At 35.3% G+C, this 27318-nt stretch overlaps 3 protein-coding genes across 5 annotated transcripts; 2 read left to right on the plus strand and 1 right to left on the minus strand.

Moving 5' to 3' along the window:
- The first annotated feature begins 3110 nt into the window (after positions 1 to 3110).
- LOC147285240 (P-loop containing nucleoside triphosphate hydrolases superfamily protein) lies at positions 3111 to 14122 on the plus strand. Of its 3 annotated transcripts, none has more exons than XM_086242923.1 (27): positions 3111 to 3248; positions 3448 to 3594; positions 3695 to 3844; positions 3929 to 4179; positions 4496 to 4674; positions 4918 to 5042; positions 5483 to 5519; positions 5622 to 5713; positions 5801 to 5917; positions 6014 to 6127; positions 6205 to 6288; positions 6435 to 6642; positions 7061 to 7161; positions 7563 to 7661; positions 7738 to 7851; positions 7918 to 8034; positions 8117 to 8197; positions 9267 to 9338; positions 9440 to 9533; positions 9605 to 9636; positions 10040 to 10125; positions 11019 to 11090; positions 11202 to 11429; positions 11622 to 11766; positions 12330 to 12395; positions 12575 to 13240; positions 13497 to 14122. In XM_086242923.1, the coding sequence occupies exons 1-27, from the start codon at positions 3138 to 3140 to the stop codon at positions 13833 to 13835; spliced, it is 3927 nt and encodes a 1308-aa protein (XP_086099049.1). In that variant the 5' UTR covers positions 3111 to 3137; the 3' UTR covers positions 13836 to 14122. The 3 variants fall into 3 exon arrangements, with proteins under 3 accessions (XP_086099049.1, XP_086099050.1, XP_086099051.1); XM_086242924.1 differs by having other exon boundaries at positions 11622 to 11754; XM_086242925.1 differs by having other exon boundaries at positions 9440 to 9521.
- A 2362-nt stretch (positions 14123 to 16484) lies between these two features.
- Positions 16485 to 20973, plus strand: LOC147285241 (chromosome-associated kinesin-like protein). The gene is made up of 13 exons (XM_086245783.1): positions 16485 to 16598; positions 17021 to 17137; positions 17218 to 17334; positions 17430 to 17510; positions 18317 to 18388; positions 18508 to 18601; positions 18698 to 18729; positions 19146 to 19219; positions 19551 to 19613; positions 19740 to 19884; positions 20082 to 20534; positions 20683 to 20697; positions 20821 to 20973. Exons 1-13 carry the CDS (start codon positions 16485 to 16487, stop codon positions 20971 to 20973), a joined length of 1530 nt encoding a protein of 509 aa, XP_086101909.1.
- A 790-nt stretch (positions 20974 to 21763) lies between these two features.
- Positions 21764 to 26266, minus strand: LOC147285242 (L-Aspartase-like family protein). The gene is made up of 6 exons (XM_086244217.1): positions 25878 to 26266; positions 25425 to 25805; positions 24514 to 24662; positions 23587 to 23878; positions 23085 to 23249; positions 21764 to 22335 (listed from the first exon to the last, which is right to left on the minus strand). The coding sequence occupies exons 1-6, from the start codon at positions 26193 to 26195 to the stop codon at positions 22078 to 22080; spliced, it is 1563 nt and encodes a 520-aa protein (XP_086100343.1). The 5' UTR covers positions 26196 to 26266; the 3' UTR covers positions 21764 to 22077.
- Between the last annotated feature and the right edge of the window lie 1052 nt (positions 26267 to 27318).

Consider the following 27318-nt stretch of genomic DNA (forward strand, 5'->3'; position numbering starts at 1 on the left):
ACTAAATGACAACTCATACGCGTAAAGTGCGTCTATCAACAAAAATTAGACCGCCGATTGCTTGGTGTTTTGCCGAGTGCTTAACAACTACATTTGCATTTACCGCTCGATTTTTTTATTGATTATTTATTTCAATCTTAATAGTTGTGGGGTTACTTATGTTTTTTTATAGTGTGTTTTAAGAAATTTATTGGTTGAATAAAAAGAATAATGCTATATTTACCACATTTCTTATACCACATTCTTATACCATCTCACGTGTCATTACTTTATTGGACATAATTTTTCTTTTTCTTTTTGGGTTTTTATTTTTATTTTTTAGTATTCAATGTATGAATGCCATGTAAGTTGCCACATAAGGTGGTATGAAATTATGGTAAAAAAATGTGGTATATCTAGCAGTACTAGAATAAAAATTAGTGTTTTTTTATTGAGAATACATAATGTAGCTGTAATGTTATAACTACATATGCAGTTAACAAACGCAAATGTAGTTGCTCACTTGGTAATAATTTTTTTCTTGAAATTTAATAATATAACCGATTAACTTAGATAAGTAAATTAGTAATTCTAATCTGAAAGTTAAAGAATAAAAATAGCATCGAAAATAGTAATTATACTTTTGCCTTCATCAGGATATGGAACTTGTGGTCCCTAAACTTTACTTCTTGAAAGATGCTTCTATAGGCATATGAACAAACCGATGATGACAATCTTAACGTTCCAACTCATGAACTAACAAAAAGTATAACTCAGGGACATACTTTAGATGCAGAACAAGCCAACAACATGGATAACGGAATAGATATTAGTACATAATATAAAAATTAATACACATAAGTTCATAGAAAAAACAACCTTAAATAAAAATGTGATTGTAATTGTTAGTTGAATGTCCATGTAATTGTAATTACACAAAACATTTGAACGTTAGGATGGAAATTGAATTGAAATGAAATAAATTTAAAATATGAGTTTTTTTTTTTTCATTGTAAATTCAGTAAAATGGCTATAAAGAATTAAAAGATAATTAAGCTTAGGTCCCATAAAATAGACCGAACTCTAAGTCTCCTAAAAATTAATTAAGTTAGACAATACACTTTTGATTTTAGGCAAGGAGTTAAATTTCAAAAATTTCCACGAAATTTTCGTTTTTTAAAGGTATGAAAATTTCAACACAAACCAAAAAATATTTCGATGATTTTGCCAAAATTTTTCGAAATTTCACGAAATTAACGAAATTTTTTGAAATTTTCAGCGTTGACCCATTGTATCGAGTTGGGTTTTTGGGTCTGGGGTTTCTTTGGGTTTTTCTGGATCGCAGGGATGATGAGGAGGAAGAAGGGAGAATTTATAGGGTGATTTCATGGCCATCCATGGCCGGACAGAGAAGAACCAAGAGAGAGCAGAAAGGGAAAAGAGTGCAGATCGAGTTGAGTTCGTGAGGGAGAGGTGAGTTGTAGGGAGTCTGAGACAGAGTGGGAAAGTGAGAAATGAAAGAGAGATGAGAGATAAGAAATGAAAAGAGTCTTCGAGTTGAGTGCAAGAATGATTAATGAAAGAGATGAGTGGCAAAAAAAAAAATGAAAGAGAGATGAGAGATAAGAAAGAATAATCACCCCATGAGTGATTAAGTGAGAGAATGGAGAATTTGAATAAAAAAATAATTTTAACTTTTTTTATTTTTAAAAGTTTAAAAGTGAATTTATAAAAATGTTCAAAACATTTTATTTATTTGAAATTATTTTTCGAAATAAAATTTTGTAAAGATTCGGGGTTTCACAAAAGACCATTTCCAAATCTTGTTGAATAAGCTTGCTACTTCCCTCCCGTTGAGGCATTGACACATTGGTGATTTATTCTTGTATGAAATTATGGAATATGGATAGAGTATGGACAAATTATACAAATTATAATTTAGAGTGGGCAAATTATACAAATTATGTATGTCTTTGCAAATTATACAAATTAGAGAGTATAGACAAATTATACATGGGCACAATAAGAGGCACACTCATTTTTATTTAACAGTATTTGTCTCCAATACACATTATATTCATCTTTTATCACATGAAACCTACTATATAATTTGGTTTCTTTAATATTTTTTTATCAATGTAGTAGATAATATGTTAAATAAACATATGATAAAGTTTCATTCAAAATTTCCGTATTTTGATAGCAATTTCCGTATTTTGATAGCAATTTCTGTTGTTTATGTCTAATTTTTGTTGAAATTTCCATTAAAATTTCTGCGAAATCCAAAATTTTACTCTTTGATTTTAGGTTGGTTTTGTCGGTAAAAAATTTTGGTTTAATCAAATTAAAGAAATACTACAATTTCTTAATTCATATATCTTTTTTTGTTAAGAAATATAATTCATATATCAACACCCATATCGTTCTAAAAGAAAAAATTTCGTACCTAAAAGGGTTAAAGTAGGTTAAAGGTAACATGTTATTTAAATTTAATATAAATCTCGTTAAAAATTTGAATTTAAAATGAAAGGAAAAATATGAAATGCAAGGTAAAATAGTAATTAACTTTCTTTCAAAGAATTAAAATTCAAAATCACCCTTTTAAATTTAATTGTTGATGAGTGAAGTGTTGGGTGTTTACATCCCCCCTTGGCCCAAGTCCGTTTCTTTAGGCATACATTTCCAACACTATCTATTTTAAGTGGGCCAGGCTGTCCGTAATCCAATATAACATTCCAAAATTAAACCCGCTAATAAGTACCGTTGACAACGCACGCGACCCGCACGTGACCTCCCTATATTTTGAATTCGGACCTGACCGCCTTCTCTCTATTCCACTTTAATTCAACCCCAATCGCCCGCTTTCAAATTCTTCTTCTCTCTCTCTCTCTCTCTCTCTCTCTGCAAACACAAACAACGAAATTGAAATCAAATACCATTTTCGTTCACCTCCTCCTCCTCTAGGTACTCTCTCTCTCAGATCCATGAATTTCTTCGTCTCTTAGCTATTGAATACCATTTATGTTGTGCTTCTTTGTTTGTTCATTTTCATGCGATTAATGCGTTATTGATTCTGATTGGGGTTTTTTTATTGTCATTCTTTTGCGGGATTTAGGATTTTAGGATTTGGAATCAAGGGGTTGTTGTAATAGGTGGAGATGGATAGTTCCGAATGTGTGCGAGTGGCTGTCAATATAAGGCCTTTGATTACCTCGGAGCTTTTGTTAGGCTGCACGGATTGCATTTCCGTTGTTCCCGGTGAACCCCAGGTACTTTTTTTTTTTTTTTTTTTAAGTTATATTTTAAAATTTTAGCTGTTTATTTTGTTGTAGATTAAATTTGAAATGCATATCTGCATATGAATTGTTAATTCTTAATTGTGTAATGGCTTTTCAATCAAGGTTCAATTTTTTTTGAATGATTGTAATAGAATGTTAAACATGTTTTTAATATGTGATGCGTGAACAGGTGCAAATTGGGTCACATTCATTCACATATGATTATGTGTATGGTAGCAGCGGGTCTCCTTCCAATGCGGTATATGATGATTGTGTTGCTCCTCTAGTTGATGCACTCTTTCATGGATACAATGCTACTGTCCTTGCATATGGCCAGGTAGATTATTTATTTAGGTTTTTTTTTTGTTGGGTTTGTTTTGCTTTTATGATTGAGCTAATATGAAGTAACTAATTCAATTTTTGCTTTAACATTGAAGACGGGTTCTGGAAAGACATACACGATGGGGACTAACTATAATGGAGAAGGAGGTAGTGGAATTATACCCAAAGTCATGGAAAGCATATTCAAAAGAGTCGGGACAACAAAAGATGATACAGAGTTTTTGATCAGGGTATCATTCATTGAGGTAAAATAAGTTCCCTCTAGTTTATTAGCTGTTCTCTTAATATTATTTGATTTATATGATCATGTTGAATTTTCAATATGGCAGATATTCAAGGAAGAAGTGTTTGACCTGCTTGACCCAAATTCACCAGCTATCTCTAAAAATGAAGGTGCAGCTCCTGCAAAGCCTGTGCCAGCAAGAGTGCCTATACAAATTAGAGAAACGGTGAATGGAGGGATAACACTTGCTGGTGTGACTGAGGCAGAGGTTAGGACGAAAGAAGAGATGGCATCATATCTGGCTCGTGGTTCTTTATCTCGTGCTACTGGGAGCACAAACATGAACAGTCAGTCAAGGTGCTATGTCTGAATTTTCTTTTAGTTAGCATTTTAAAGTAGTTTTGCTATTTAAAAGTAGGTGATTAATTAACATTAGTAGTAATATGTGCATTATTATCAATGTTAGCAATATTATCAGCAAGTGGTGTTTGTGGCTCAAGAATATGACATACTTTAGCTTTCTTACTTTGTCACGTTGAGTTAACTCAAGAAACACCATATTTGTTTGCATAATTCTTAGTCATTTTTTACTTTTAAGATTTATTCATTATGGATGAACTAATGTATTATCCTCTTTGTTTCCTTTTGGTTTTCCTTTTTTCTCACAATGCAGTCGTTCCCATGCTATCTTTACAATAACTATGGAGCAAAAGAAGGCTGTTCACTGCCCAAATGGAGCAAATAATGAAGATATTGGTGATGATATATTATGCGCAAAACTCCATTTAGTGGACCTAGCAGGTTCAGAGCGGGCAAAAAGAACAGGTGCAGATGGCATGCGTTTGAAAGAAGGTATTTATGAGGTTCTTATATGGAAGCTTTCTTTGTAAAGAAACTATACAATAGGCTTATGATGGGATTGTGGCAAGTTTAACATCTGTATAGTTTTGTTACCTTGGCCTCAGTAGTCTCATTCCATTGTTGTTCTCAAATAAATGAGATAAATTACCTTTTGATATTTTTCCTATTGGTTTTGTGGCTACTCCTTACTATTTTTTTATTTACTTTAAGAATAATTTATGGTTCTTGTAATAGGCATTCATATCAACAAGGGTTTACTTGCTCTTGGCAATGTGATAAGTGCCTTGGGAGATGAGAAGAAGCGGAAAGAAGGAGGTCATGTTCCGTATCGTGATAGCAAGTTAACTCGCTTGTTACAGGCATGTAAATTATTTGATTTCCTATTCTTGTAATATATTAAATTAGTTCTTGTAAGTTATAGATATGTTTTCAGCCACTTAAATTTGCTTATGGTCATGCGGACAACAATGCATTCAGCATATTGGAATTTCATAGCCGAAAAATTGAAACAATGGAATGAAGAATGTGCAGAAATTTAATTCATCGCTTTAGGGGCTACAGTTTGTCTGATGGGAAATGGTTTGCAATCATGTTTTACCTTGCATTTGAACCCCCATTTTATGAGGTGTTAAGAGTAGACACCACGATATTTAAGTTTACTACAAATGAAGTCATTATTGCAAATCTGATACAAAAAATATAGTTTTGTAGTTTCCAAGTAGAATTCCTTCACTCTGTAAAGAAACAAAGGGTAAAATTGTCAATGCTCTTATGGCTAATTTGGAATTTGAATTTCTAGGATTCACTTGGAGGAAACAGCAAGACCGTGATGATTGGTATGTTGATTTTGTGTCTTACAGTAATCATCTTTGGGCAATTAAGATCCACCTTTCTAATCATTCTGTTTTTATTTTCTAAAATTCATTGTCTTTGCTTAGCTTGTGTTAGTCCTGCTGACACAAATGCTGAGGAAACCTTGAATACTTTGAAATATGCTAATCGCGCTCGCAACATCCAGAACAAGGCAGTTGTAAGTTTCTGTGCAACTTAATTATTCTTTTTCTATGGTTTCATTTATTTTTCTTCTAATGACCTTATCCTTTATTGTTTATTTTAGATCAATCGCGATCCAATGGCAGCTCAGTTGCAAACAATGCGGAGCCAGATTGAGCAGTTGCAGAGTGAACTTTTATTTTATCGTGGTGATGCTAGTGCACCATACGAGGAGCTTCAGGTATATCACCGTGGTAGAAGTGTCAATATCTGCACCTATTACTTTAGTTATGTGTTTATTGTTTTTATATCTTTCAATAACCCTTTATTTTTCTAGATTCTTAAACACAAAGTATCTTTACTCGAAGCAAGCAACGTGGAGCTGCAACATGAGCTTCAGGAACGCCGAATCACTTGCGAACATCTAAAGAAACGTGCTCTTGATGCTCAGGTATTTTTGAATAGCTCTAAAATGCTGTGATTGATTGATGTTTATCCATGAGATCTCACTAATATTGGATATTTTAGGTTGAAAAAGATAAACTGGTCATGAAAATTGAATCAGCCAGAAATGGTAAATCTTGGGATGAGATCGATTCCAATTCAGTTCAGGTTTGCATACAATGATTTCTCATATTTTTCTGTTTATTTTTTTCTTATCTGGCAGGATGCCTTGGTTTTTTCTTTTTTATTGTGTTATTGCAGCTCTTTGATAAACAAGAAACTTGACTGAGACATGGATTTTAAACTCTTTTCAGGATAATGACTTGCTGAAAACCTATGTGTCAAAAATTCAGGAGTTAGAAGCAGAATTGTTGTGCTTGAAAAACTTAAACAACTCCAAACGCAGGAGATTTGTTGACTGTGTTGAGTCAGATGATGACGCCTTTCGCTCAAAGAATATATTATTCCCATGTATTAATGAGTATTCATCTGATTATGATACCAAAGATGTTGATATTTCAGGTAAGATACAAAAAAAAAATCTTTTTAATTTTGCATTTTTGATTTATTTTATTGTTTTCTTTCTCATATTTGTTAGATTTGCGCACATTAGAATTTCATCTACCATCAAGATTAATTTTATGAGTGCTACTTTCTATTACAACTAATTGTCAATAATTGCTGTTGTCATGAAGTACAAAAACCAAATCTGTCCTATTTACTGGCATGTATGGCAAGTTGTGCAATGCTAGTTGGGTAGGGATGTAGGATAGATTAATAATAGTTTGGGATATTGTCCTTTAGCTGAAAATTGCTGCCAACATTGTTGTATTTGCAACTTTTTTTTTTATAATTTATTTCTCGGGGGTTGGGGTTTTATCTCGAATGTTGAGGGTACCATATTCAAATATGAAACTTAATTATTTTAATTCATATGTAGATGAGATTGAAGATGTTGAAAAGGAGCAAGAACATTCTTCTCTTCAAGAGAAACTTGATAGGGAGCTCAAAGAATTGGACAAAAGGCTCGAACAAAAGGAGGTAAATTTTCTTAAAGTCTTGACTGTAGTGATAGCTTTCTCATGGCTGCCTAATTTTAATTAGATTGCTTCAAATCCCTGGAGATGTTAAAAAGCAATTATCTAGAGTTTCTAGGCTTTTCTTATTGAATTGCTTCTCAGATGGAGTTGTGAGGATCCTCAAATTTGAAGAAACATTTCATTAGAAAGATATTGTGAATGGCATGCTTAATTGATGCCAATTTTTTTTTCTCATAGATGTCATGTTTAAATTTTTGAGAGTACTTCTTTCCAACTAAAAGAAGTGCAAAAGTGATATGTATCATCCTATTGTTGTCAAGGTTTTGCTTGTTTGTTCATTCCCCATTGTTGTGGCTGTTTGGTCATTTTGTTTTACATTGGTTTCCTTTTGACTTGTTGAAGGCTGAAATGAAGCGGTTTGCAAGTCCTGAAACCTCGGTTCTTAAACTACATTATGAGAAGAAAGTTCAGGAGTTGGAACATGAGAAGAAAGCACTACAGGTTGGTTTTCTATTTGCAATATTTCTGTTTTGATTTAAAGGCTGGACTAACAAATTTTCCTGTTGTGATTTTGCAGAAAGAGATTGAGGACTTGCGACAGAATCTTGCAAATATCCCATCTACTTCTGATGATGGCGCTAAGAAGTTGAAGGAAGATTATCTACAAAAGTTGAATGTCCTTGAAGCACAGGTGATTGTGAATGCCTTAGCCTTTTGATGGCAATTGCATATCTGGGGCTTACCGTTTCCTTTGCAGGTTTCAGAATTGAAGAAGAAACAAGATGCTCAAGCTCAACTGCTGAGACAAAAACAAAAAAGTGATGAGGCTGCGAAGAGGCTACAGGATGAGATTCAGAGAATAAAGACTCAAAAGGTGCTATTTGCTGTAGAAGGTGCCTATTCATGCAAAATGTTAACATTTTGTTCGCATATTAATGCAGTGTTTTGTTTCCTAGGTTCAATTGCAACACAAGATCAAACAAGAATCTGAGCAGTTTAGGTTATGGAAAGCATCACGAGAAAAAGAAGTTCTTCAGGTATATGCAATTGAGGAATTGCATGCGCATTTAATTTATGGTTTTTCTAATGGATTAGAGTGACATCATGTGCAATACTTGTGATTGAGTTAATTAAGCTCAATAAAGTAATAGATTATTTCTATTTTCAATCGATGTATGATGCCGGCACTTGATGCACATTAGAAACCACAATTACATGACTAAGAAAGTACTCTACTTTCAGATGATATCTAAAAACTGGTATGACATGAAGGGGCCTTTCTGATACAATATCTTTTGTCTATGCGTGGATGTATGCAAACATATGCATATAGTATATATTTATTACGTATCTACTGAAATTAGTTGAAAAATATGGTTTTCAAAAAAAGAAAAAAGAAACACTTGTGATAGCAGAAAAGATAGATGTTGAATGTCGTTGAGTCTCTCTTTCATATTAGGATCTATTGACAGATAGTTAATCATGTGATGATGTAATAAACTCAGTGATAGCCTATATCATATAAGAACAATACACTAACATTTGTGTTTCTGTTGGTTCTAAACTTTAACTGTAGTTTCAGAATTACTAAGCTGCCAAATAACTCATCTACATTAACTGGTTGATTTTATATGATATCTAATGTACAAAAATTCAAGTAGAGAAATTTGATTATATAAAATTTGCTAAACTTAGAAGTAATAAAAGGTAGATACTAGCAGTTCTAGAATGCTTATAACGTAAATGATCTCTCAATGTGCGTATAGTATAGCCCTGGTGCTCTGTAGCAGACAGTTTACCAATCATGTGGTATTTTTCAATTTTTTATTACTAGTAGTTATTGGCAACAGAAATCATGATTGGAAAACACATACTTTATTGAATTTCCAAAAAAAATTATTCCGAAGATGTTATTAATTTGTTTTAGTATCTTTTAGGTTCGCAGAAAGTTACTTTTGCTAGATGCATAACATGTTTTTCCCTCTAAATAATAATTATAAGATTCTTTACGTATTGTAGCTTGATTATCATGTTTTTCTTTGATCTTCACTGTCCATATTTAAAAAAATAGAGAGTTATGTAATCTTCTTTTGTGAAAATTATCAGCTTAAGAAAGAGGGGCGGAGGAATGAGTATGAGATGCATAAGCTATTAGCTTTAAATCAGAGGCAAAAAATGGTAAGCAAATGCTCAAAAAAAAAAAAAAAAAAAAAAAGCTTTTCTTGGATGTCCTTTATTTATGCAAAAGATTTTCTCACTTTTCTCAATTTTCATGTCAGGTTTTGCAACGAAAGACAGAAGAAGCTTCTATGGCCACCAAAAGGCTAAAAGAGCTTTTAGAAGCTCGAAAGACTTCCTCACGTGAAACTTCTGGTCATGGATTTACCTCATTTGTTTCCATTTATTGTAATTACAGCATACTGACAATTTATTACTCTATGCAGGTGCTGGAACTGGCAGTGGTCCTGGAATTCAGGTACTTGTAACTCTATAATGAGGATCTAAACGAAAGTATAAAAAATCATTTATCAAAAGCAATAAATTGTCTTTATGATTTGGAGTAGGAGAATTTTGGTAGATCTATAAACAAAATGTACAAAAAGATGGCATCATAGTATCAATGTCAATATTGGACAGGGACCATGTGTTTCATGTGGCTTGATAATGAAACTTTAAAATCAGCTAGTTTGAAATTTTTGTAAGTCATTAGTTAGAGAAGAATTTTCCTTTGCTGTTATTATAACATGGAAATTAGAATGCATGTGATGGGATCTACTTGGCTTATCATCCAATTTGACAGAATATATACCTCTTGATTTATTTGGTTACTTGGTGTTTTGGGATGTGGTTCTCCTATATGTAATTTTTTCCCCGCACAGGCTTTGATGCAGGTAATTGAACATGAGCTTGAAGTCACAGTTCGGGTGCATGAAGTACGTTCTGAGTATGAGCGTCAAATGGAAGAGTATGTGTTTTTCATTCATTTGAGATTTTCAGAATTGAATAGCTTGAGGAGGACACTCTCAATTAGACTACGTTGTGCTAAGAATTATTATGAAAACAGATTTTATTGGCTATTTTTTAATTATTTTGTGTAGGTTACAGAACTAGCTTTTAACCCCCTCATCTTTTGACAAAGGAAAATTAAAAGAGGAGTGTGTATCTTATATTTACTTTCATGCACATCCTGTTAAAAATTCAAAGTCTCCTAGATTCCCTTTGGTTCATTTTCTTTGTTGAAAGTACGCAAAGAATGAACCAGCATGGGCTGTCTGGACTATTTAAGTTGCTGTTAGAATTTTCTATTCATGTACAGTTTTCATCCTTACTTGTTAATGAAGAAATGGTATCAAGAAGAGCAATGAGTTTGAGGTGATCCTAGATAAGCTTGATAGATGGACTAGATAGACAACTTACTGTACAAAGATATCTTTATTTGTTGATTGGAAATTTGTTCTTCACTAAATCGGGTTCTATATGATTGGTTTTATCCCTTGGCTGTTGTTTATGAGATAACAGTTGTTTTTGTTTGTAAAGTAAATTGAACATAACTTCAGGAAATTTTATATTAATGTTGCCTCAAATGCTTGCAGTTTCCTCATCTGTCATCACTCTCTTTGTTAGAGTACTTTACTTTTTAGAATTTTGTGTTTGGAACTTTGGATCAAGGCTTAGTTAAGTATATCTATCCGACCTTGGATATGTTTATAGTTTCACAGAACTTGCATATAGTCTATTTGATTTAGACTCCAACAGTTACCAATACCTTGTTCTGTTTTTCAATTGAAACTATCCTCGGGAGCTTCAGATAACATGGCAATTCTGTTGAATCAATTCAACTAATACTTGGTATTCCAGGCGGGCTAGGATGGCCAAGGAGGTTGCAAAGCTAAAGGAAGAAGCACAAATGTTAAAACAGAGTAATTTAAGGTGATTGAACTTGAATATTCTTTATGATGTTCCATAAAATTTTCCTCGTTATTATTTTGTGGTTACCTTGACATATATAACCTTGTTTTGAATGGTGTTGATCGATTGTAGTGATTATCGCCAAACAATGTCCCCTGGTGCAAGAAATTCAAGGATTTTTGCGCTTGAAAACATGCTTCGTACTTCGTCTGGCACCCTCGTTTCTATGGCATCACAATTGTCGGAAGCAGAAGAGCGTGAAAGAGGTTTTAGCGGCAGGGGACGTTGGAACCAAGTTCGGTCTCTTGCTGATGCAAAAAATTTGATGAATCATTTGTTCAATTTAGCTTCTTCCTCCAGGTAATAGATTATATTTAAGTCAAAAGTTTTTCCTAAATATAAATATTCCTTCTAATTCGTATCTCAAAGCAAACAATTTAATTTTGTATGTTGCCAAACATAATGTTGGTGTGCTTTTTATCTGTTCTTTTCATTCTTCCCTTGTACTTCGGGTTGCAATTGACTACAACAAAATTTTTCCTTCTCTTCAAGGTGCTTGTTACGAGATAAAGAAGTTGCTTACAGAGAGAAGGATTTGGAAATAAGGGATTTGAAGGAAAAAGTAGTAAGCCTGAGTAGTATGTTTAGAACATCTGAGATGCAGAGGGCTGAACTTGTTCATCAGGTGAAGTCACAGGTTAGTTTATTTGGTTGTCAGTGTAAATTGAATTGAACTTTGAGTAGAAGGGACCACAAGTTGATATAATTATGATATGGGTTCGAAGGGACCACAAGTTGATATAATTATTCTGTATCATGATAATAAATTTGCATGTTTACGTGAATGAAGACATTAGACTTGGGTTAGCTGTCGGGATGATTGAACTGGATTTTGACCACAGAGCTATTTTTTATGAGTTTCTCAAGTTTTTCAAGTTCAAAAAGTAAATAATACCATTATAATCCCATATTAAAATGTCATCATAGTCTTTGCATTATTTTTCATGATTTGGTATAGCATAGTAAATTTGCCATCTCAACATTTTTTTGGTAATCGTATGGATGAATCATTCTTTGCATTTGATTCTTGTGCTTATTTCCATTTGTGTGAACTCTTGAATTTCGTGGACACATTGGCGTTTTGGATTTTCTGATTTTTTGTTTTCTGGCTTTAGAAAAAAATCCTTTTTCAGTTTCTGATATGTTTCTTTTTCATAAGTGAATTCTAGTTTGGTTAATCTTGTACGAATTTTGCAACAGAATTCAGCCTTGAAGAAATATGCCGACCTAAACGCTGGAGGACACAAGTATGATTTACGCAAGCTGGTAAGTGCAAGTGCCAAGTGGCTTTCTCTTTTGCTAGTTTATCTTGCTCCTTACTACAATGTTTGTAACCTGTATGTAAATTACTTCTAGCTATTCTGAATTGATTACAATTGACAAATAATAGTTATTCATTATTCATGTAATTAACTACTCAATCACTAATGGTTATGTGCATCTAGGATTCCCGAACATCATTTATCTTGGAGGATATGGATACGTCTGACTCAGACAAATCTGATCCTGATGCAAAGGATGGCGATTGGGTACGTTCAACACAAAGAAAAGCTAAAAAGAGAAAGTCCAAAAATGGTTCAAGTGGGGGATCTCATGCATTTGATGTTAATGATTTGGGAGGCTTAAAATTAGATAGTTCTGGTGATGGGATTGTTGCTGTGACAAAGAAAAATGAATCACGGGAGGGGGTTGTTGCTGTGATGAAGAAAAATGAATCAGGTGAGGGGATTGTTGCTTTGCTGAAGAAAGATGAATCGGGTGTATGCTGCTCTTGTAGTAGAAGTTCCTCTTGCAAAACTCTCAAATGTCAATGTCGATCTATTGGGGGAACTTGTGGGCCATTATGTGGTTGTGTGGCCACAAAGTGTTCAAACAGAGAACCTCTCTCAGGTGAGGATCAAGAGTCTGCACAAGCGGAGATGGCATTAGCTGAAGCGGAGATGGCTGAAGGGGTTAGAAACGATTCGGGGACTGACGAAATAGAGAAGAATCAACAACTTGCTTCTCATGGTGCAATGCTACTTCAGAATGCATTAGCTGACAAGCCTAGTGAGACAACTGATGATGGTGGGCCAAGAAGGAAGGCTCTTTCTGAGATTGGCAATACGTTGGTATACTTTAGTCTTGCCTGATTTTCTTTTTAGAAGCATTGTTTTATTGAATAGCTTTTACCAATTCATTCACCTAAGCATTTCTATTGTTTTAAGAATTTCTTTTTGACTTCTGAACTAGTGGCTATCCATTTTGCACTATCATCTTTGCAAAGCAATGTGTTCTTGGTTGATTGTATTTCATTATTCCTGAACTCACACACCCGTTTTGGCTTACAGTTTTCTGGTTTCTCTTGTCTGTTTTCATCAACTACAGGTCAAATCCAATGCACCAAAGCCTAATCAGAGAAAGAAGTGGCGAAGATCTACCATACAACTTGTTACAAATGCTCCGCCTCCCTCGCAGCCAGAAGTTGCTGAAGCACCTCAAAGGCCGGATGACAGGCCACGTGAGGCAGACATCCATATGAAGCTACCCCGGGCCATGCGGTCAGCTGCATCAAATGGTGGCAACCCATTTAGAGAAAGGAATGCTGAAAAGCCAGATCAATCAGGCGCCAATAAGGACAGAACATCAGATGGTGGTCTTCCATCTTCAAGGAGTCCTCTCAGGCAAAACAGAACATCAGATGAGAAGGAGAACTGTGGCCTTTAACTTTCATTTGCCTCTCCCTCATTGGCATAGTTTATGCCCATCAGTGTGAAGAGCTGGGGATGTATGCCATTTTGGTGGTGCAGGTTAGTTGAATTTGCTGGAGAAAGTGGGTAGCAATGGCACAATATTTGTGCCTTGGTAAGGTGTATTTCAGTGTGTCGGAAGTTAGAAGAACTTGATTTCTGTTTGACTGTTGAAGAAGGATGTAGATGATTAGGCCTTTCTTTGATGTGTTTAGATGGAGCTCAGCAGCTCAGGAGTTAAATTAGGTGGATACTGCTTATTGTCCATGCACCATTTTTAATGGCAATTATATATACACTGATTCATTCAAAGAACATCTCCCACAAATGAAGTTGACACTGTTTTCCATGAACTTGTCTTGAATTATTTACAATGGTTGATTGTTTTTTGTTCTTGGTTGATAATTAGATCATTCCATTAAATAAGCATCAAGTACATCAAGTACATCAAGCCCTTCATGCAATCCCTTTCATATGCAACATTTGAAGAGCAACGAGCATATGGCTAAGGCTAAAAACAATTATAAAAAAATTGTAAATATTATTAGTTGGTGCAATGCATGGTGACATTAAAATTATTTAGCAACAAAAAGAAAAGGCATACACACATATTAACACTAAACAATAGATAATAACAAAAATAAATGCCCAACCAATGAATTTACTGCAATCTACATAGGTCGTCTAATGGTAAAGGGATCCGTTTTGAGTTTGAACCCACATGAATATAAAAACATATAATTTAGTTAACATATGTGAGAGGAGGGAATATAGTTGGTGCTTTTTTTACACTTTATCTTGTCTCAAATTTTTCTGGTCAATTCTACTTGCACACTCCTCATATATTGATTTTTTTCTTATCAAAATATTATAATATATTTTTTTCGGTACAAAAATTATTCAATCTCTATTTTCTATTTATTTATCTTATTTAAAAATAAAAAATATTTCTCCTTTTTATCCGGCGAAGATAGTCTTACAAAGTGTAGGTCTACTACTAATTTTGACCAAACACTCATATTGTTCCCAACTTAACCACTTAGGTCAATCATTTGATGGGCATCAAATTTTAGTGAACTTATTCATGTGTGAGGTTTTATCTTAAAAGCCTCAGTATGATTTATAATAAACCACTCACCTATATATTGGAGATTATTGTGTCACATTGTCACATACTTGTATCGAGCCACACTACTTGTTGACATTCTTGGATTGGTCTGAATTGTTATTTTTTTTATTTTAATTTTTAAAGCTTTTAAGAAATTAAAATATATATGTTTGAGAAACCTTTTCTTTTTTGGTCGAAATTTTTTTGAGAAACTAAAGCATAGAATTTTTAGAGAGTGAGTGTGATGACTAGAAAAAATATGCAAAAAATATAAGTTTTCTTTTTATCTGAGAGCATCTAAAGTGGTGAGGTTAATTTCAATTTTATTGCAATAAATTGAACTAAAGGTAAAATAATAACTTGAGTGGTAGAGTTTATTTCAAATTGGGGATCAATAGTTCATTTCAGAGATAAAAAATATGAACTCTGAAGTGAAATTCATTTCAATAAGCTGGCCCACTATGTGAAAAAGTATATATCTACACCCTCTCTCATGTTGACACATAGAGTTCTGTTGTATATGAGCTTCGAGCTCTCTTACTCTTTTGTAACTTTGATCATTCAATCAATACAAAGCCTCATTTTCTTGGTTTCTCTTAGTTTTCTCATGCTTTCTTCAACCTCTGTTAGCATGGTATCAGAGCAATCGGCTAGCGCCATTAACGATCCTTCAAGCTTCTTAGATGAATTTGGATAGTTTGCTGCGTCTTTTGATTGCTGATCTTTGATGCTTTATTCATCTGCGTCTCTATCTCTTCACCTATATTCTTTTTCTTTTTTTTTTCTTTGCAAGCAGTTTCTTATTTTCTTAGTATTTAGACAGTTTTTTTTTTTTTTATGATTTCTTGCTATCTCTTTTGTTCTTTACAAATCTGACATCTTCAATTGCATTTTTCAAACCTTAGATTCGTCTCTTGGTTTCTCTACTCATAATTCTTGTTTAGGCATCGATAAAATGAAATTCATAATCTCACGAATTTGAAAATCCCAATTTCTTGGTTCTATTCATTAGCTTCACTTTTTGACTCTTACATTATATTTTTTTGTCTCTCATCTTAAATTTTTGAACTGAACTATTGAATAATCACTGCAATTAAAATGCAGTTCAGTTCAATAGATGCAAAAAACAGTTCACAAAATTGAACTATTGAACAACTGTGAATGCTCTAATAGTGACACATTGAGATTCAGATTTTGTACATAAATTTGGAATCTTAAAGCAGTACTTTTTTTTGAATTCTTGAATTCTTGAGTTTTTATTTTTTTATTTTTTAAAGGAAATTAAATGATGAGTTGGTCAACGTTCATTTCATGTGACGTGGCAAAATTGAATCAGAGGTTTCCCTCCTTTTAGTATTATTATTACAGTCCTATCATGCCGTTAAGGCTTAAAAGGAATCCAAAGAGAAACAGGTGCTCCTCACTTCACCACATTACGCTTCCACTAGATCCTTCTCTGGATCCGAGCGATTAGGGTTTCCAATTTTCTGACAAATTGATCGAATCGAATACCAGAAGATGAAGAAGGCCAACAACCGTCGCTCAAAGCAAGCCATCGATGCTGCTCCATCCAACGCCGATGATTACGAGAAGAGAGTTCGCCAACTGGAACTTGAGAACAAAGCTTATCAGGTCACTCTTTTGTTCTTTTTTTTATTTCGTTTTTCTTTAGAGCTCGGGAGTCTGTTGTGTTTGGTTGCTGAGAAAATGTTGAAAAGAAAAAAGGAAACTGGAAGCGCTGATTTCTGCTTGGACGAGCTTGATTGGATGTGAATTTCGTTTGGATTTAATTTTATGCATGTGAAGTATGTTTGACTGGTGAGAAATGTAGTAAAAGAGTGAAATTGGGAAAGTTCAGTTTGGCATTGTTCGCTTAGGTTCTGATTTTTGGGCGAATGATTAAAATGAGAGTTGTTTTGATTATGTTTATATTAACTTTGTGCGAAACTAATTATAAAAAAGAAATGAAAAAGAAAATTAAGAATTTGATTTTGAGTTTGAGTTTCGTAATTGTTGTGAAAATCTCCTAAATTTCTTCTGGTGACATTTAGCAGAAGGAGGTTGAGGAGCTGAGATACAGTCTTGCAAATGTTCCATCCGCTTCCGGTGATAGTAGTGCTCAAAAGCTCAGAGAAGATTACCTTCAAAAGTTGACTTTCCTTGAAGATCAGGTGGATTTTATGTTTGAAGTTGTGATGAAGTGTTTAGTAATAGTATTTGCCTGTTCTATATCTATAATCCATTTGTGCAGGTTACGGTGTTGACAAAGAAGCTAGATGCTCAATCTCTGTTCTCAACCCAAAGAAGAAAAGGGGACGAGCCAACAAAACAGTTACATTTTGAGATTCAGAGATTGAAGGCTCAGAAGGTGACATTTTGCTAATTAATGGGCATGTCTGTTTGAAATATTGTGAAGGTTTTTCTTTTTTGCTTCCACCATTAACAAAATTTTGTTCTATTTAGGTTCAACTGCAATGTAAGATGAAGCTGGAGTCTGTGCAGTTCAGGTTATACAAGGCTTTGATGGAAAAAGAAGTTCTTCAGGTATATGTGTGGCTACATAAACCACTAAAGTTCGGTGTTGTAAGGTCACATGTGTAAAGCTTGGAGATACTGTTGACTTTAATATAAACATACATATGAGGGATGAATCTTTTAGAAGGGTTGCATGATTTTCAAATCTTGGTACCATTGATGCTTCCATTTTGGTATCAATTCCTCCTCAAGTTCTTTGAGATTTGATGTTTGACTGTAGTTGGTTGAGGGGTGGGGTAGTTGGTTGAGGGCTCGGTGTCTTTCCAAATATGTTGCCATGTAAATGCCTTTTCATGCTCATTTGTTTTTTTTTTCTTTTCTATCCAACAAAGTAGTATTATCAAAATTTTGCATATTATCTAAAAAACTAGTAAGTAGTAGTTTAGAGATCTTGATCCAGCGGCCTTGCTTAGCTTAAATAGGAAAAGGGCATGACATGTAAAGCTATCTTTATCATGTCCTTATTTACTTGTAAATCTATGACATAGCTTTACCATTAAAAATTTTGTTGGTCTTTATTTTATTCCTGATGAAGTTGCATATTTAAGTATTACTTAGCTTAAATAGAAAAGGCATTGTATTTGATTGAGTAGTAACTTAGCACATAATGGAAGTGTTTGAATTTGAATAATGTGTGGAAGGGAATGAGATGTGCAGTTGAGATAAACCTTTTGGAATTGTATCTTTTAGTATACAGATTTAAGCTAGTAACTCACTCTGCTTGGTATATCTAGAAAAGTTTCTGCTAGTTTATGCTGAACTTATATTATGCCAAGATATATGAAATTTCCCTGGATATCTTTATGCATCAACAGCTCAAGAAGGAGAGTAGGAAGAATGAACATGAGATGCAAAAGCTATTGGCCTCCAATGAAAGACTGAAGACGGTAAATTTTATAATTTTTTTTTAAGATTAAGATTATAGACCTAGTACTTGATGGAACCTCGTATATCTGGTAGTTACAACTAGTGGCAAATTAATTCTCTTACTTTTGGTCCTGTGTAGGTTTTGCATCGAAAGACTACAGAAGCTTTCATGGCTACTAAACGCCTCAGACAGCTATTAGAATCTCGCAAGGCTTTGTTGCACAAAAAAAGTGGTCAGGAAACCTACTGCTGAGTTGGCGTACCTTTTTTTTTTAATACATATATAATTTTTGACCTTGCCCCCTCATTTTTTGTTTAAATTTATGTAGGTGCTAGAAATGTAAATGTGGCAGCAATTAAGGTATTTCATAACCAAACTGGGAGTAGTAGAATGTGTGTGTGTGTGCGTGCGTGGTGTGTACACTCATACATGTGTACATGTGTATGCATAAATTGATTCATTACAATTACCAAAACAAAAATTTGATTTATTAATATATTTTTTGTATTACATGTATTTTGGTTAAGTTTGTAGTGGAATTGGAAATGACATTGCATTTAATTCATCTTCAAAGAGGTCTACCTGCAATTGGAAGTGGTTTTTTTGTTACTATTTTTGGTTTCATTCTAACACAGTCATATCACTACACTGGACCCAAACATAATAATAAATCTTGTTGCAATTTGAATTAAAATGATAAATGTATGGGTACTTTGTCTAATGATCTTTGCTGGATTTAGTTTTATACTTTCGTTCATTTTGAACAGCTGGTGCAGGGAATGGAGCATGAGCTTGAAGACACAGCACAGTTACACGAACTGTGTTCTCAATATGAACGCCAAATAGAAGAGTGAGTCCCATTTTTGTTTGCTTTCCATGTTTCTGTGACTAATTGAATAATAGCTCTTTCAACTGTTGAAGCTATGCAATCCTCTCAAAGGTTCAGTTCTTGGTTTGAATCAGTACGGAATTTGTTGAATTAAACTTTTAACCTTTTATGATCTTGAATTTGTTCTTTCTGGATGCAGTTCTTTATTTGTTGCGTTTTGTTTTAATGTTTTTGGAATTTATTTAAAGATTCTGCTTCAGGGTGCTAGTGGAACAGACTTTCTGAACCACATTTTCTCCATAGAAATTAGGACCAAATTAAGAAATGCATCTTTCTCATTTTTGGTGACTAGGATGGCTGAGGAATCTGCAAAGCTTAGCGATGAAGTAGAGGCACTGCAGCAAGAAAAGCTGAGGTGAGAAGTTTTGTTTCTCAACTTTGTTCATGCAAGGTTGTTGTAAACTTTTCCTTAGTGATAGTATGGTGACTATCTATGCTTAAGCCTTCTGATTTGTGCCCTTTTTCCGTCTGCCATCTTAAGGTGCATCTGCCAGGAAAAAGAGGTTGACTGCTTGGAGAAGGATTTAGGTATTAATAAACTGAAGGAACAAGTAGTTAGCCTAAGTAGTATGGTTGGACAACTAAAATTGCACAAGGCAGAGTTTGATTATACGAAGAAGTCACAGGTTAGTGCACTTGGATGTGGATCCATGCTTCTTGATATTCTGAACTTCAGTTCATCTTTTACTGGAGCCAGAATCATTTAGTGGTTTGAGGGAATGAATTAGTTGCACAGTTCTTAATCAAATACAAGATGAATTTCTGAGTTAGAAACTAAAAAAGAAAATATCCTTTATTCTAACACTTTCAGTGATGATGTCAGGATATTCTGAGTCAACATTCTGTTTCGGTTGGGAGCAGTAGTTATGAGTCAGCGGCCACCAGTGCATCTGCATCAGAAGATTCTAATGATGTAAAAGCTAAAACTGCTTCATCGGTGTGCTGCTCATGCAGTAAGAATTCTTTGTGCAAGACAATGAAATGCAAATGTCGATCCACGGGTGGGAGCTGCGGGACTTCATGTGGCTGTGCAGCCTCTAAGTGCAGCAACAGGGAAGCAGTTTCAATCAGGTTGAATGACTCGCCACAATCAGAGACCGCTGATGGCATTTTGAATTGCTCAAACACCACTGAAACAGAGAAGAGTAGCATAGCGGCTTCTCAAGGTGCAATGCTACTTGAGAGTGCACTAGTTCAGAAGCCTTCTGAATCGAGTGACAATCTTGGAACAAGAAAGAATTCAAAGAAACCCTTATTTGAAATAGGGAACATATTGGTACGCTTCATTATCCTTTTTGAGCTCCACTTCATTTTCTTAAGAAAAATCAAATGTTTCATAGTGATTCCTTTGTTGCCCGCCCTCTAATGGTTTTCTTACCTACCCTTATATGTGCTGTCTGCGTTTCTATTTGACAAACTTTCAGAAAAACCTTTTGAAGGTACCTCTGACCCCTAAATGCCATTGGCATTGAAAATGTAGTCTGTGCCTGCTGGGGTCTATCCCTTTGACCATGTCATTACATTTCTCCTTGCTCTCTAACTGCAAATTTGAAATCCTACAGGTGAATGCAAACGCTGCGAAACCTGGCCCAAGAAAAAAGGGACGGAAGCCACCGGCAATTCGGCTTGTTACTGTAGAACCAACTTCCTCACTGCCAGTAAACACTAAATGCCTAAAAGAAGCAGAGGAAAATGCAATGCAGGCTGAGATATAGCTATGAAGGGCCAATCCAAAATGACAAATTACAGAAGGTCAGCAAGATGAATTTTCTGTGTAGTCAATTGACTGTTGATATTGCTCCAAAAAGTGCAGTTCGGCTTGTGAGGCATTGTATGAGAAAGAGAACCACTGTCTTTTAATTTGATAAATTTCTCCTTTACAAAATTTACAAAAATTCACATTCATGCTGAGGTTTGGAGATGCATATAATCAACTAGAAATGAAAGTTTCTGTTGGATGTTAGAATGTAACAGCTTCTGTGTATGGATGGATGCACAGATATTGATATGATAATTGATTTTTTCCATACAGCAATGATTTTTTCCATACAAACGAATTGGCTGAATATCTGATTTGGATGGTAATGCCATTTAGGTTTTCATGTGAAATCTACATTTGCCTTTTACTCTAGTATAAAGTTGTGCAACCAAACCTCACTAGTATAAAGTTCGGTTTCTAAAAGAGAACAATTTTAGCCTTGTAAAATGTCGTACGTGGACCACCAAGGAGAACCAAGGGATGGTAGTTTATGATAATTCTCATTTACTTGTACTCAAACACAAACCAAATACTCAAAACCCCAAACCAAATAGTCACCCTTACCCTGGAAAATTGGCAAATATAACTTACTCTACGATAACTTATCAATGTCGCACCTTTTGTTCTTTCTGATATGTAAATGATACTTGTTCTCGTCATTTGCACATCTCCAAGTCTATCCTAACGACTTTTTTGTTTTGTTTTGTTTTAGGTTCCCCCTACCACCTAGAATATTATCAACATTATTAAAATGAATTCATCCATTTTGTTGGCATTTGGCAATTTCGGATCATTGTTGTTGCCACAACCAAAAAGAAAAGGAAAAAAGTAGAATTCATCCAAACAGAAGCACTTCATACAACAGAAAACTGATCCTAAGGATCTTAACGCATCACAAAAATAGGGTACACTTTCCAGGACATGTTTGCATCTTCCTTACTAAATCCACCTTGTTCCAAGACTATTTGATCCTCCAAAAGGCACTAATTCAAAGTTTTCAGTGATAGTTTCCTAATTTTGTCAGCACTCCACATTATATATCGCTAGCACCATTGGTTGGTCAGGCCCCTTTGGTGATTTCAAGTTTAGTAACCCAGTGATCAAGTTGACTGGCAACGCATGATGACCCTGTGGAACCATATGAGCAGAATTTCTTAACTGCATTCTCTACTCCAAGAAACTCATATACATCCTTGTCAAACACTGGATTTAGACTTCTCATCTCATCGAGACTCAACTCCTGAAGCTGGCAGTTTTTCGAGACACACAAGGCTACAGCCTTTCCAACTATGTCATGAGAAGTTCTGAAAGGTACTCCCTGAATAAAACCAGAAACGCAACTTCAGTAGCAATTATACAAAGAATTTTGGACTTTCTATCTATAGCATCATTGGAAGGGTAAAATATTTTAGCACAAACTACAGACCACCATGCTTTAGGCACAATACTGCAGACATAAAGAAAATACCATACTGGCAACGGATTCAAATGATACTCCTCAACTGATTAAGAGCAGGATGCATACAGTAATTATACTGCTAAACTGATTAAGAGCAGAATGCATGCTCCTATTTATATCTTATTGCCATGGTACAGGGTACACTGGCATGTCTTTATATATACCCACCATATCTTATCTCATCTCTCTCTCACCAGGAGAATTCTAGGACAGGGGATTCATTACCACCTTTCTCTTCCATTTGTTTGAGTCATTTCTCTCCCCACATAACAGTTATATGGAAAACCTCAAGTCATTTCTCTTTTTCAGCTTTAGTAAACAAGGGAAAGCAATAATTGAAAATTAGCCAATACAAAGAAACCTTAACTTCATTAAGAAAAAGACAAGTCATTTTGGATGGGCAGTTAATTGGAATTTCATCTAGATCAAAGTGTTATGAACTAAATGTGATCATAAAACATCAGTCATTGAGATCAGTGATCTAACGAGTTTGACTAGTTACTTGGATAGCTGCAATTATAGAACTACATTTCTAATCATGAACGATAATTTGAAGAGTTCTAAGCTTGTCTAATTGGTTAAAAAGAAGGTTGATCAATAAAACTTGCCTTCTTCACGAGATAATCAGCAAGCGTTGTCGCATCAAGATGACCAGCAGGTAAAGCCTTTTGTATTCTCTCCTTATTAAAAGTAATGTTCTGTGCAAACTCTGCAGACACTTCAAGCATCCCCAAAATTGTCTTCACGCTGTCAAAGACAGGTTCCTTATCTTCCTGTCTCAAGGGGGAAAAGGAGATGAGAAAAAGAAAAAGAAACTTTTGTAATCATACTCAAAATATTGCAGGAGGAATCAATATCAATGAATTTATACATTATACATGCAAGCAGAATAACTTCTTGTAAGGAGCAAAGGAGCATTGTTTATGGACCAATGTAACATGAATGCAATATGTGGCTAAGACCTAGGTTTTAGGTTCAAAAACATGACGGGTGAAAGACCCAATTGAACCCCTGCCTCCCATGCTGATTGCATTATGGATCAAATCCTTTGGACCCTCAACAGGCACATTAAGTTTCTCTTCATGGAATGAAAAAAAGAAAAGACTATACCTGCAAATCACGATTGTAAGCAAGAGGAAGTCCTTTGCACAATGTGAGAAGGGTAACCAGGTCTCCTACTACTCTAGCAGACTTTCCACGAACAAGTTCCATTGGATCTGGATTTTTCTTCTGAGGCATGATACTACTTCCAGTTGAAACCGAGTCACTTGGTGTGACAAACCCAAACTCCTCTGAAGCCCACAATACCCATTCTTCACCAAGCCGGGAGAGATGGATGGCTGTGATGGCATTAGCAGAAAGAAACTCCATGACAAAATCTCGGTCTGCAACTGCATCAATACTATATGAATAAGAAAAAAAAAAAAAAAATCAGTTATTTGATGAAGCCAGATTCTAAAGAAGTATGGTATACACAACAGTCACAACAAGACAGGAGACAAGATTTAGATCCAACAGATTGGACCATAAAGCACTGTTGCCAGGCTTGTTAAATTGAGCTCATTGGGGATACTTAATGTACTTGTATGACTGCACAACAAAGCATGATGAATATAACAAACGTCAAAACATTGTGTTTGCCAATGTTTGTAAACATCACTAATCTTTGTTGTCAATGTTGATGTGAGGGAAAAGAAGGGCAAGCATCAGTCATTCTTAAATAAGGGAAAAGATAATTTATCAGCTGCTTCTTTCACAGAGTTCTTGCAATCTGTTCATTAGAATGATAAACAAGGGAAACCATACACTATTATCGTGTGTGTTGATATGCCTCACATGCATTGGAAGGGAAATAAGAAAAATGGTATGAGGAACATTTCAAAGCAATTGACTGATCAGTTAATTAATTGGCCAGTTTACAACATCTTTTGCAGAATGCCACCGAAACATGGAAGGGACTACATGAAGCTCAATGCTGCAGCGCACAAGCACAGATCAACTTTGATTCCAACCAAAGACTCGTACCGAGGGACATACCTGTTACTCATAGGAGCAGTGAAGCCTAAAGCATCGGAGGTCATAAACCGATCAATCGGAAGTCCAGTGCCAGCCAATGCACAGGCACCTAAAGGGCAGAAATTCAGCCTCACTCTGCAATCTATTAAACGACCAGCATCACGTTCAAGCTACACAAGTATACAACAAAAAGATGCCCACAATTTACTCTTCTAAAGGGCAAGCATATAATGAAGGCAACACAGACAACTTAATAAACACCCAACATGCCAATTAACATAGTAGTAACACCTAATCCACACATTAACACACAAAGAAAAAAAAAACTATCAAGCCACTATAAACATTATAAATAATGAATGATTATGAAACAAATACCATAACACAAGACCCAGAAAACTATATACGTGTATACATACACTTATATATATAAATAGATTAAGCAAACACTCGGTTTCTATTTTTTTTACCTAAAAGATCAATTTTTTTGGTATCACAAAAAAATTTATAACAGTAATAAAAACAACATATAACTAATAAAATTATTTTGGGTCATTCTATTTCAAATAAAAAAAAAAAAGCTCTTAAAACCACCAATTAGAAATTCAATTTTTTCCTCAAATGAAAAATAATCCCATATCCCATCTTCCACCTTCAGCCATGGCTCTAGCATGGTTGTCATCTGCCGATGACAGCCATAGTGATTGCTTAAAGATTTTTTCTTATTTTTAATTTCGAAAGTTCAATAAAATTAAAAAAAAAAAATTTATAAAGGATGAAAGAGTAATATTACTAGAAAATAGGAGTTAGACTGAGCAATTTTTTTAAGTTCAATCGTCCAAGGTGGGTTTAGGGTTGTAGGGATATCTCACTCCTCCTAATCTTTTCTACAAGTTGATTTCAAACACAAGCACACAACTTTGCAGACAAACCTGCTCCACAAACGCCAAGAGCAAATGTTGAAGCAAAACAGGTTGTGCCCTCTGCAAATGCGTGTAACCCGGCACAATCACACCTTCATTCTTCATCGCCAAGCTGACCAGCGACACCTGAAGGTGCTTAATCCGCGCACCGATGGCGTCGATTGCGTCGCGGCACCACAATCGAAAATCGGTCAGAACCTGGTCGTTTCGGCTCCGCGCCGTGTGGAGCTTCTTCGCCGCCTCGCCGATCAAATCGGTCAGCGCCGCCTCGATGTTCATGTGCACGTCTTCTCTGTCAGTCCGCCATTCGAACTCGCCGCTCTCGATTCGCCCCTGGATCTCGTCGAGTCCTTGGAGTATGCTATCCCGGTCAGGAACAGTAATCAGTCCCTGAACCAGAACAGAAATTTCCCGTAACCAAACAGCCCCAAAAAATCGAAAAAGGGAAAGAGAAAGTAGTACCTGTTTGGCTAGCATTGAAGCGTGAGCCTTACTGCCCATGATGTCATGCTTGTAGAGGGCTTTGTCGAAGGAGATGGACTCCGTGAACCTCTCGACGGCATCGGTGACGCCTTCCTCGAAGCGACCGCCCCAGAGCTTGGCCTCCTTGGGCTTTGCCGATTGGGCTTGGGCTTGGGCGGCGGAGCAACGTACCTCCAACTTGGGCATTCTGCGAGCGGATGACGTAAGCGAGGGTCGTCGAGGTTTTGGAGCAAAGCCGTCGTCTGAGTGAGAGCAGAGCGAGAGTGAAAGTGAGATGGTTGCTGACAAGGACTCCATCTTCGACGGCAGCTGGCTCTCTCTCAGAGTTCGGCGCAATTTTTTCTTTTGCCTTTTTACTTGTTAGTGTGAGTGACTGTGCGAGTGGTGTCACATGGCTTTGTTTTCTTTCTATTTGTTTGGTAATGTGGGTTGGGCCTAATATGAATTGAACCCTCGGCCCAAAATTGTTTTCCTAAGTTGTCTTTGTGCTTAGGGAAATTCTAAAACAACCCTTTATTTGCTTTGTTTTTTTCTTTATATCTAGAAAAAGAAAAAGCAAATTAGGGTGCGTATTTGTTTTCAAAATCCGACAAAAAAAAAAATTCTAAAATTTTCTTTAACTCTACCCTTAAGGCCTTAACTGTATAAACTATAAAGAAAGAAAAAAAAAAAAAACAAAAACCCAAACAGCCCAGCCCTTGTTGCGAGTACGTGAGAGAGAAAGACAGCCCAGCCCAGTTCAATGTAAACCATGAGCCAGCTGCAGCTTGATTCAGAACAAGCAAAGCGACAATGCAAGCCTGGCCTGAATAGCTCAGAGCCAGTTCAGGGACACCTAGTTAGCTCGTTTAGATTAGTTAGGACTTGAAATCAGTAGGATTTGTTGTTACTTGCTAATTAAGTTTCTCTTAATTATGATATGAAGTTGTGCTGTCCAACCATATACTCATTTATATATAAAGAATGGTTAATAATATTTTGCACTCCAAAATATTATACATGATATTCAAAACGTTACAATATAATCAAACAACACGTATATGCACTTGCTAACTCAATTTGCCTTGTCTTATTGTCTGCCATGGATAATGTCGTTAGGATTAAGGGGAAGCCTCCTGCCTCCTGCCTCCATGGCTGTTCTCTACTCTCCAAGCAGCTGATAAGGTTGTTGTATGTTGTGTCTTCTTAATAATCTCATTTATCTTCTTTCTATAAGAAAAAATAAAAATTCCCGGGTAATTGTATGCATGCTCATTTTCTAACCATGTTAGAAAATAGTTTGCGTGATTTTCCAAAGAAGGTTCCCAAAACAGTGGGACTTTTTTTTTTTTTGGTCAATAACAGTGGGACTGCATGATGCCTTTTTCTTCATATAAATGCAAGATATATTACATGCTCAATCTGTGGAATAAGATGTCCT

The sequence above is a fragment of the Dryas octopetala genome, chromosome 5 (assembly GCF_963921425.1).
Source record: "Dryas octopetala chromosome 5, drDryOcto1.1, whole genome shotgun sequence".
Lineage (NCBI taxonomy): Eukaryota > Viridiplantae > Streptophyta > Magnoliopsida > Rosales > Rosaceae > Dryas > Dryas octopetala.

Excerpts from the sequence above, each read along its gene's own strand:
- LOC147285240 (XM_086242923.1), top strand. The coding sequence starts at position 3,138 with ATGGATAGTTCCGAATGTGTGCGAGTGGCTGTCAATATAAGGCCTTTG. Across the intron at positions 5,714-5,800 it reads ACATCCAGAACAAGGCAGTT|ATCAATCGCGATCCAATGGC; the intron begins GTAAGTTTCTGT and ends TGTTTATTTTAG. Across the intron at positions 7,662-7,737 it reads ATGAGAAGAAAGCACTACAG|AAAGAGATTGAGGACTTGCG; the intron begins GTTGGTTTTCTA and ends GTGATTTTGCAG.
- LOC147285241 (XM_086245783.1), top strand. The coding sequence starts at position 16,485 with ATGAAGAAGGCCAACAACCGTCGCTCAAAGCAAGCCATCGATGCTGCT. Across the intron at positions 16,599-17,020 it reads TTGAGAACAAAGCTTATCAG|AAGGAGGTTGAGGAGCTGAG; the intron begins GTCACTCTTTTG and ends GACATTTAGCAG. Across the intron at positions 19,220-19,550 it reads TATGAACGCCAAATAGAAGA|GATGGCTGAGGAATCTGCAA; the intron begins GTGAGTCCCATT and ends TTTGGTGACTAG.
- LOC147285242 (XM_086244217.1), bottom strand. The coding sequence starts at position 26,195 with ATGGAGTCCTTGTCAGCAACCATCTCACTTTCACTCTCGCTCTGCTCT. Across the intron at positions 25,806-25,877 it reads CTTCAATGCTAGCCAAACAG|GGACTGATTACTGTTCCTGA; the intron begins GTACTACTTTCT and ends GTTCTGGTTCAG. Across the intron at positions 22,336-23,084 it reads CTGATTATCTCGTGAAGAAG|GGAGTACCTTTCAGAACTTC; the intron begins GCAAGTTTTATT and ends GGTTTTATTCAG.